The sequence below is a fragment of the Sceloporus occidentalis genome, unplaced genomic scaffold (genome assembly GCF_023333645.1).
Source record: "Sceloporus occidentalis isolate IW3139 unplaced genomic scaffold, rSceOcc1.0.p SCAF_2, whole genome shotgun sequence".
In the NCBI taxonomy this organism is placed as follows: Eukaryota; Metazoa; Chordata; class Lepidosauria; order Squamata; family Phrynosomatidae; genus Sceloporus; species Sceloporus occidentalis.
Genome location: NW_028316982.1, coordinates 206346648 through 206356979, shown reverse-complemented (window position 1 = coordinate 206356979; position 10332 = coordinate 206346648). Strand labels below are relative to the sequence as shown.

General features: G+C 41.0%; 2 protein-coding genes across 6 annotated transcripts in view; one reads left to right on the top strand and one right to left on the bottom strand.

Moving 5' to 3' along the window:
• Positions 1 to 1025: 1025 nt before the first annotated feature.
• On the bottom strand, positions 1026 to 10222 carry RWDD2B (RWD domain containing 2B). 3 transcript variants are annotated; one of them, XM_089512140.1, is made up of 5 exons: positions 10152 to 10222; positions 5903 to 6130; positions 5751 to 5818; positions 3571 to 3933; positions 1026 to 1464 (listed from the first exon to the last, which is right to left on the bottom strand). In XM_089512140.1, exons 2-5 carry the CDS (start codon positions 6107 to 6109, stop codon positions 1230 to 1232), a joined length of 873 nt encoding a protein of 290 aa, XP_089368266.1. In that variant the 5' UTR covers positions 6110 to 6130; positions 10152 to 10222; the 3' UTR covers positions 1026 to 1229. The 3 variants fall into 3 exon arrangements, with proteins under 3 accessions (XP_089368266.1, XP_089368264.1, XP_089368265.1); XM_089512138.1 differs by lacking the exon at positions 10152 to 10222 and adding an exon at positions 10073 to 10120; XM_089512139.1 differs by lacking the exon at positions 10152 to 10222 and adding an exon at positions 6677 to 6893 and having other exon boundaries at positions 6026 to 6130.
• The window catches only part of USP16 (ubiquitin specific peptidase 16), a 29540-nt gene continuing 29419 nt past the window's right edge, over positions 10212 to 10332 (top strand). For 2 of the 3 annotated variants that reach the window (XM_089512133.1, XM_089512135.1), the window contains exon 1: positions 10212 to 10311. The gene's annotated coding sequence lies outside the window, so the exon portion shown is untranslated. The remainder of the gene's footprint in view (positions 10312 to 10332) is intronic. The other variant, XM_089512130.1, reaches the window with a different exon arrangement.

The following is a 10332-nucleotide window of genomic DNA, read 5'->3' as shown; positions in this document are numbered from 1 at the left end:
TGCAATGCAGCAGCTAAAAAGGCCAATGCAATTTTAGGCTGCATCAATAAAAGTATAGTATAGTGTCTAGATCAAGGGATGTAATAGTGCCACTCTATTCTGCTTTGGTCAGGCCCCACCTGGAATATTGTGTCCAGTTCTGGGCACCACAATTCAAAAAGGACATTGAGAAACTGGAGCATGTCCAAAGGAGGGCGACTAAAATGGTGAAGGGACTAACCATGTCCTATGAGGAATGACTAAGGGAGCTGGGGATGTTTGGCCTGGAGAAGAGAAGGTTAAGAGGGGATATGATAGCCCTGCTTAAATATTTGAAAGGATGTCATGTTGAGGAGGGAGCAAGCTTGTTTTCTGATGCTCCAGAGAACAGGACCAGGAACAATGGATGCAAGCTACAGGAATAGAGATTGTACCTCAACATTAGGAGGAACTTCCTGATAGTAAGGGCTTTTCAACAGTGGAACACACTCCCTCAGAGTATAGTAGAGTCTCCTTCCTTGGAGGTCTTTAAACAGAGGCTTGATGGCCATCTGTCAGGGTTGCTTTGATTGAGAGTTCCTGCATGGCAGAATGGGGGTGGACTGGATGGCCCTTGTGGTCTCTTCCAACTCTATGATTCTGATTCTATGGCAAAAAGAAGGCAAAGAAGGGGCCAGCTGAGCCATTTTACCACACAACAACTTCTGCTCCTGAAACAATCTCATATTTCTGCACTGCAGAAAAAATTCAGTTTGACACGACTTTAACTGCCTTGGCTCAATGCTATGTATATGAATGTAGTAATTCTGAACTCCAGCGGTGATAATTTCCTGTGTATGAACCAGAGAAGCAGATAGCATTCCTACAACCCAGTCTTATGAAAAATTCAGGCATGCATACCTGCAAGGGTTAGTCAATAGCAGCTATTAAGGTGTATAGAACTGAACTTTTAAAAAATATTTGTCATTAAAATAAAACTGTGAACTTTTGTTTCCTAATCACAAAAATACAATGCCTGCTGGATAACTATTAATTGAATTGCCTGTTAAGTGTCTCTCTTATATGTGTTTTTATGTTAATTCATATCCTATGCCTGTTTGACCATTTTGTTGTTTTTGTTGGTTTAGTGTTGTTCGTGAAAACTTGCTTGGCATCAAAGATTTTTTAAGTAGCCATGAGCAAAATCATTACCAATCATTTATTGGTTTATAAAAAAAGAGAAAATCTCTTTTTTTCATCTTCTTAATAGCCTACTGTCCTTCAACTCCAAAGTACAACTGAAATATATCGCCACAACCACTGTCAAGTAAAAAATGATACAATTGTCCCAAATCCATGTGATTTCCTCTGGCACCATGTGCATCAAATATTTTTTCTTCAAAAGCTGAGAATTTCTTGTGTTTCTCCATATGACCTCCAGATCCTTGTAAGCAAATATCTTCTCTGTGCCGGATTAAAATTCGTTGCCATGATAATCTTCTAAGCCTAGATACAATGAGAGTAGTGCAGATTCAGAAAATGCAACAAGTCTAATCCAGCTAAAGTTACTGCTAAATCCAGTAGAAAATATTAGTTGTGACAAATTTAATCCCCACAGCTTTCAGTGCAATTTAAATTATGTCAGTTTGTTATCATTAAAGGAAAAGGATTATATAAACCAGACTTAGTTATCTGATATTTATTTACATTTATTTACACAGATTAACATGGAAATCACTCCTCCCTACCCAGGATCACACAGGAGATATATATCCAACTCTCTTCCACGCCAGCATTCTCTGTAGTTGCCAGCCACAGATGCTGGTGAAACATCAGGAATAAACTCTTCTAGAACATGGTCACATAGCCCAAAAAACCCACAAAAAACTATGAATGCCAGCCATGAAAGCCTTCGACTTCACCTTGTATACTTTGATTTTCTTTGCTTGCTTCTAAACTATATACCCTTGGGAGTCCATCTTCCATCAGCTTCTGGGACGGGATGATGCAAAACAGCTCAGGGGCCCCATATAGCCATCAATGGTGAACTGGGTTACCATGCACTGCTAGTCTGGGCAGCACTAGATGTTTAGGCACTAGGTTCTACCATTTACTGTCACTGGGTATTGGATTCCATCATAAAACAGGTTTCTCTGCTGTATACCATCTGCTGATCACCAATAAGGCTTGTCTTATAACAATAATGTGCATCAGTGCTCAGCACCAATATAGGACAGGGTAGGACTAGACCTAGTTCCAGAACAAAACAGTATGTGCAGCAGGCACGGTTCAAACTAGGGTTCAGTTGAAAAGCTAAAAAAATAAAAGTGTACACATGTGAGCTCTCTCCCCCCCCCCACCCCACATAGCTATGAGAACTATCGATGTATGTTAGCAGCAGAGCAAAAATCACACCATTTCCCAGCCTCAAAGTGCCAAGTTAGTGCAACAAGTATCAAAATCATTAATATAAATTAGCTTTTTCTATACCCAGTGGATAGCTGTTAACATTTGGCCATGAGGTTGGTTGCCAACAAACAAAATCCATCTGGTGGCAGACCCCAACTCATTACATCCCTAGAGAATGTTCAATCCTGCGTCGATATTCCAATATGCCTTCTTGTTAGTCTGACGTGTAGGAGACAAGCATGATTGTTCGAAAGAGGTGAAAGGGGGGATGAAACAACTCCTGAATGGTCCTACTGATTGACTGTTGATGAAATAACTAACAGCGCTTTCAAACTAAAGAACTAAAGTACTTTAGCACCAGTTTAACTGTCATGCTTCCATCCTGTGGAATCCTGGGATTTGTTTTCAGAGCTATTTAGCCTTCTCTGTCAGAGAGCTCTGGTACATCATCAAACTACACTTTCCAGGATTCAGTAGGATAGAGACATGGCAGTTAAACTGGTGTCAAACTGCCTTATTTCTAGAAGCCATCTTCTGTCAAATTAGAGATCCTAAAAATACTTATATTACCTTCCTCACCATGCCACAAGAAAAACTTCTGCTGCAACAACAGGCTTCTTCTGTCATTAAGATTTTAGGTTGTAATATCACACAGTGAAATCTAGACTTTGACATTAAGGAATGTCTGTTAATACTATTATGCGTGGGTCATTTTCCTCCCTGAATGGTTCTGTAAAAGTAGCCATCCTCTTGCTTCAATATACCCTAACTTATAATGTTTTTATTGGCTTTACTATATCATTTGTACTGTGGAAAAACAAGCAACTGATACATCAGAGAACATGTAAGGAAAGAAGATACTAAGAATTCTGAGAAAACATCAATTCCATAGTTTGCTTAGAGAGAAAAAAATTAAGGACCAGTGTGACTATGTTATCATTACAGATTCTAATTTGGATTATAAAAACTGTGTGCTTTACAATATAATACAGAATTTTAGTATAAAGTTATTTTCTACTTTGAGTATAGTGAATTTTGATCCAAGAGGCCTCAACTCAAATCAGCTTTAAAGTAAACATCTGAATGAGGATTACTGATCTATAGAAATAGTACATTACAGTCTTGGGAATTTACTATTAGTAAAGTTAACCGATCAAAATAAGAACCTCACAAATCTTAAATAAATGATATATGAATACCAACCTTGCCCAAAACTCTTCACACATACTCTGTGGGCCTTCTACACAAATGATACCTGGTTTCCCAGGCATGCTGAATCCAGAGAGAGAGAGTTCCTTAGACCAGTCAATTATATTCTTTCTTTTTTGCTTGTTATAAATGTGATGACTATAAATCCAGAGTCTAGTGAAAATATCTTCAGGCTTCTGAACGTCTGATTTCTGTATAGTGGAAGATAATTGTTCCTTGCTGATGTAAGCAGCAGCATGATCTTTAATCCATTCTCTGGCACTTAAAATGCACACTTCACCAGTACAGTGTTTCTGCAAGTATGTCATGAGATCTGTGTTTAACTGAGCCTGTTGCGATCGGCTTATGAATGGAGATCTATAAGAGAAAAAAGAATGGTGCAGTCTGAAACACAGCCACAGTAAAAATCATTTGTAAGATGAAATGCAAAACTGATTCTAGATTCTCCTTCACTCAAAATATGAATGGATGCAAAGCTAAGTCTTGTTTACAGCAAACAAATTGAAATAAGTGGGACTTACTCACTAAAACAAACCAGGATCAAACTGTACTGTCATATATTCATATATAACAGGAAATTGCCATTTGGAAAGGAAGCTTTAAACTTCCTGCCCTAATGCAAGATGCAGGTGAGGTAAGGGGAAAAGCACAAATCTGAGACTGGTCATTTTGAATTCTCATATGCATGGCAAAGTCATTAAAAAACATGGTTTCTGTTTTATTTCAGCCTGACTACTGTCTTTGTCTTTAGGCTTCGGACAACAGGCTGGGAAAGTGCTTTTTGTCATTCCCCATACAATGGGTCTTTGGTATCTGCTGGAGATTGGTCCCAGGATCCCCTGTGGATTGGATACCAAAATCCAGGGATGCTCAAGTACCATTAAATACAATGGTACAATAATAGTGTCCCTTGTATAAAATAGCAAGATCAAAATATGCTTTTGGGAATTTGTATCTTTTAAAAAAATATTTTCAAGCTGTGGATGGTTGTACAATCCATGGTTGTACAATCCATGGATATGGAGAGCCAGGTGTATTTTTGAAAAATTAGAATTATAACAACACATTGATGTTATTCGGTTCTGTAAAATTAGGCCCTGATTATCTGTACCCTTAGGCTGTAGAGCAGATGAATAACAGTAATAAAGGAAACCACAGCATGCATACTATGGAAATAATAATAATACAGGTAATAGGAAACAGTCTCACGCTTCCTGATAAGTGAGAACCAGTCAATTTATTATTCTGATTTTTTATTAATCAGGTGGATATGAGTTCCTGTTGATGTATATGATAGAATGGAGAACCTAAATTCCCCTTTCCCTATGAAGAAAATCAGTGATTGCACTGAATGTCAGAATCTTTGTTGGAATATATATTGTAGCTACAACTTGCTATTTTGATATCTACAAGTGCATGAAAAGATATAAATAGAGGGGGGGGGGAAGATCACTAAAACTAGGATTTTTTTCAACTATGGAACATAAATAATCTGTCACAGAATTATTTCCTCTTAAGAAAAAGATTGCTATTTAGAGAAGATGGCAGGATAAATTCAATTTTTTGTGGTGGGTCAGAGAGAAAGGCTTTAAGAATATCATCTCTACACTAAAAAAAAAAAATTAAAAATGAGAATGTATTTTTCAGTATAGGTGATAGGACTGATTGGTAAAAACAAACTGATTACAATTTACACTAATATCCACCACTTATTTGGATTCACTTATTTTTAGAAGTATTTGGAAATGCAAATTTAGACCCTCCAAAAACCAGTATATTTCTCTGATCCAGATATATTTAATTTATAATGACTGTAGTCATTGGATAATTATACACCACAGGAAAGGTTAAATGTGTACATTATGTTATACAGTGTGCCCTTTCTTTACGTGGGGGATCCGTTCTGGACTCCCCTGCGTAAAGCAAATTCCACCTACACTCGAGCCCTACTTAAATGAATGGGGCTTGTGCATGCAGCAGCACAGTGGCGTGCGCATGCCCCATTGTTCTCTATGGGACACGCTGCCCCTTCTCCCCATGCGGCTGAAATGCTGAAATCTGCGTAAAGTGCGCCCGTGTATGACACGCACACACTGTATATTACTTTAAAACAAAAACAGAGGATTTCCACTTTTAGCCTGCAGCTCTCCATTTCAAAATGTGTAGTACACTACCTGATAGCGATTTCTGGAAGCACAGTTGGATATTTCAGCGGGAAAACACAAAACAAAGAAACGGGAACCTAGAAAGAGATTTTAAAGAAATTATATTTTAAACTCTAGTTTCAAAAGCCATATTGATTTATTTTAGGACAACAGGACATTACCTTATTTCCACTGGGAATATCTACTTCTAAATTAAGCATAAACTGTATTTTTGAAGATGGTTCTTCCAAAGTACGTTTTTCAACATGATCTTTCAGTTCTGCTAAAGCCAGCTGGTCAATCACCTTAAATTCATCTTCATTAGGAAACATACTGGAAAGGAGATCTAATTCAGAAAGCTGTTGTTCAGCTTCTTCCAAATTGCTCATTTTGGATATTTTTTTAGATTCCTAAAGAAATTGAGGGAAAACAGAGTTAACATTTACATGTTCTATTTGTTCTAGTTCTGTATAATAGTTAGATTTTAATTCTTGAATTCTGAGGGAGAGGAGAGCCATCAGGAGAGAGACCGAGGACCACAGAGACCATCAAGGGAATGTAGGAAGGAAGCGGCTGCTGTATTCGTTACTGCCTTGGACCTCTGCTTCTGCCAGAGGACTTGCTCTTTGCAGGACTGAAGCCCTCACTCAACAGGCACTGACCCCCACCCAGCACAGCTGCCTTGCCTGGCTGAACTATAAAAACTGGACTTCAAGGGAGGCCTTACCAAACAACAACCAGCAGAGAGATTATGGACCACAGAGATCACCAGTGAGCTATAGGCTGCTGTGTTTGCCACTGCCTTGGACCTCTACTTCCCTCAGTGGTCTGGGCCCTTTGCAGGACTGAAGCCCTGATTCAGCAGGCACTGCTCTGTACACTTGCACTTTATTCTTGCACTGGGTATAGAGGGCAAAGGTTTGTCCTTTTGCTGCATAGGGTTAAGCGTTTGTTACCTCCTTGGCCTCTGAAGGAGATAGGCAGGCCAGCTCCATGGTCCAGGCCTTTGAGGGAGAGAAGAACTGCTGGACCTGATCCCCCTTTCCTCACTACCATTCCCTTCTCCTTTTGTGTCATGTCTTTTTAGATTGTAAGCCTGAAGACAGGGAACCATCTAATTAACCATTTGTAAACTGCTCTGAGAGCCTTTATGGCTGAAGAGTGGGGTATAAATACTCCAAATAAATAAATAAATAAATAAAATCATAGAGTTAGAAGAGACCAGTCCAACCCCTTGCCATGAAATCAAAGCACCCCTGACAAATGGCCTTCCAGCCTCAGTTTAAAAACCTCCAAAGAAGGAGACACCACTACACTCCGGAGTTTATCAGACTCAAGTTTTGGACCCTGCAATTGCGCTAAGGAAGTGTAAAGACTGTTTTGCGTGATGTCTTACCACATTGCTTGCTTTTCCGTCATTCCCCCATAACGTTATGTTAGTGCTACAATTGCGCGAAAGTTGCGATTTGCGTGATGCGAAACCATGCATAGCGGAACTGTCTACTACACCAGTGCCTTCCGTTTCTGTCAAGCATTTCGCATCAAAATCCTTGTGCATGCCCTTTGGAGGCTTTGGTGGCATTGTGACCTTTGTGCTTCCGGGGGAGCGAGGGGGTCCCCCCATCTCTAGGGTCCTATTTAGCGGAGGGGAGGGGGAGAAGGAAAGAGCGGAAGGAAAAAGGGGAATCTGGATGCAACAGGTGACAGAAGGCAAAAGGGCAATCAGGGTGGCTTTTGGATTGCAAATGCAGTATTTTCCCCCAATTATTTTTATTATTAAATATATACACCCCTGTCTTTATTTTTATTTATTTATTCATTATTTTTATTATTAAATATATACAAAATGAGCGCATGTTTTGTTGTGTTTTTTGCTGAGGAATGTGTGTGTGTGTGTGTGTGTGTGTGTGTGTGTGTGTGTATTTGCCCTTTGCAACAGTATCCCTTTGCTGGAAGTCAGCTAATAAAAGTGAAAGGGAACAATAATAGGGCACTTTTTTCCTTGGAGAATCCATGCTAAAATGCGAATGTTACAATCAAATGTTACATTTGTTGCTTTTGTCAATTAGGCAATTGGCAAAACGATACATGCTTTTGCAAGGAAGGACAGCTCTGAATTGCTTTTAAAAGTCATAAAAGAATGCATGACAATCACATCCTTTTCTGGCATTTACGGTGATGAAATTATTATTATTATTATTATTATTATTATTATTACATGTGCAAGAGGCATTCTGGGGTGGCAAGGAGTGGGGGATACAGGATGCATTATTTTTATTATTAAATATATACACTTCTGTCTTGATTTTTATTTTTTCCCATTATTTTTATTATTAAATATATACACCCCTGCCTTGATTTTTAGTTATTTTTTCATTATTTTTATTAATAAATATATACACCCCTGTCTTGATTTTTAGTTATTTTTTCAAATAAATAACCTCGCGGCTTGGGGGTTCCCTTTTTCTCTCAGTGCTGCCGCTCTTTGGATGACCCTTTGGGGTCCCTGACATTTTCAGCCTCCTAGGTGTTCATGCAGGGCAGTGGAATGGAGCTGGAATGTATGACCCTTAGGGGCCCCTTAAAGTTGCAGCCTCTTCGGTGTTCATGCAGGGCAGAGGAATGGGGCTGGAATGGATGACCCCTGAGTGTTCCTTACATTGGAAGCCTCCTAGGTGTTCATGCAAGACAAAGCCACTCCCCCCTCCCCGGGAGTTGTCCTGGAAAAGGAAGGCCACCGGAAGGGAATGGGGTCAAAAAGCAGCCCAGCATCATGGGAACTTTGCAATCAGTAACTTCAGCGTTGCGTTGCGCTGCTGCCTACCACACCAAACCATTTTGCAACACATTTCGCAAGATAATGGGAGACCATGGCCTGGCTTCCCTTTTTGCCCGCAATGCCCAAAAAGGGGAGGAATGACGCTTAAACTATGGGAGCGTTGCGCAATGGGCTCTCATAGAAATGAATGGTGTCTGGAAGAACATCGCACTTTCACGTTATTGCGCAACGGTGACGCTAACATTGCGCGATAGGCAGGAAAAATCGCCAAAAACTCGCGTCTGATAAACTCCTCCGAGGGAGTGTGTTCCACGGTTGAACATCCCTGACTGTCAGGAAGTTCCTCCTAATGTTGAGCTGGACTCTCTTTTCCTGCAGCTTGCATCCACTGTTCTGTGTTTGAGTCTCTGGAGCAGCAGAAAGCAAGCTAGCTCCCTTCTCAATATGACATCCCTTCAGATGTTTAAACAGGGCTATCATATCTCCTCTTAACCTTATTTTCTCCAGGCTAAACATCCCCAGCTCCCTAAGTCTTCCTCATAAGGCATGGCTTCCAGACCCTTCACCATTTTGGTGGCCCTTTTTCGGACAGGCTCCAGTTTGTCAACATCCTTTTTGTATTGTGCATAAGTATTCCAAGTGAGTTCTGTCCAAGGCAGAATACAGTGGCACTATTACTTCCCTTGGTCTAGACCCTTGGTCTAGAGAGCTAGACCTTACTTCCTGACAGTAAGGGCTGTTCAACAGTGGAACACACTACTTCCTCGGAGTGTAGTGGAGTCTCCTTCTTTGGAGGTCTTTACGCAGAGGCCGGATGGCCATCTGTCAATGGGGATGCTTTGATGGAGAGTTCCTGCATGGCAGAATGGAGTTGGACTGAAAAGCGTTTGTGGTCACTTCCAACTCTACAATTCCATGAGTCATCCCCAAACTGTGTCCTTTAAGGGATTTTGGACTTGGGCTTTCAGAATCCCAGGCTATTGGCCAACATGGCTGAGGCTTCTGGGAGCTGAAGTCCAAAATCTCTTAAAGGGCAGTTTGGGGTCCACTGATCTAGACACTATGCTTCTATTGATGAAGCCTAGAATCACATTGGCCTTTTTAGCAGCGGCATCACACTGTTGACTCATGTTCAACTTGTGTTCTATTTGAACTCCTAGATCCCTTTCACAAGTTCTCCTGTTGAACCAGGTATCCCCATCTTATAGCTATGCCTTTCATTTTTTCCTGCCTAAGTGCAGTACCTTACTGAAATTCATTTTGTTAGTTTTGGCCCAGCTTCTATTGATGCAGCCTAGAATCGCATTGGCCCTTACAGCTGCCATGGCACACTTTAACTGTCATGGCACAATGCTATGGAATTCTGGGTAAGTACAGTCAGTTTTGACACCAGAGCTCTCTGACAGAGAAGGCTAAACTACAGGGAAGGCTAACTACAATTCCCAGATTTTCACTGCATCGGAGCATGGCAGTTAAAGTGGTGTCAAACTGGATTATTTCTGCATTGCTGAAGCAGCCATCAACAACCGAAGCGCACCCGGAAGCGCGGCTACGGGAGTTGTCTCATATTTACTGAGTCTGTGAGCATCGGACGCTTCCGTCCCCGCCCCCCGCGAGCTCATTAGCGCTCTCTTTCCCGACAGCCAACGGACCGGAAGTTCCTGGCGATAAAAGTGGCCGCTCTGCCACGTGATATCAATGCTCACGGGCCGCCAGCCGCTTCTCTGGTGCGGACACGGGGCCGCCGTAAAGCCCCTCTTCCGACTCACTGATGTGTCGTAAAACACGCAGGTACTCAGGACTTCGTTGCAGGTAAGACCCGATAGAACGCAG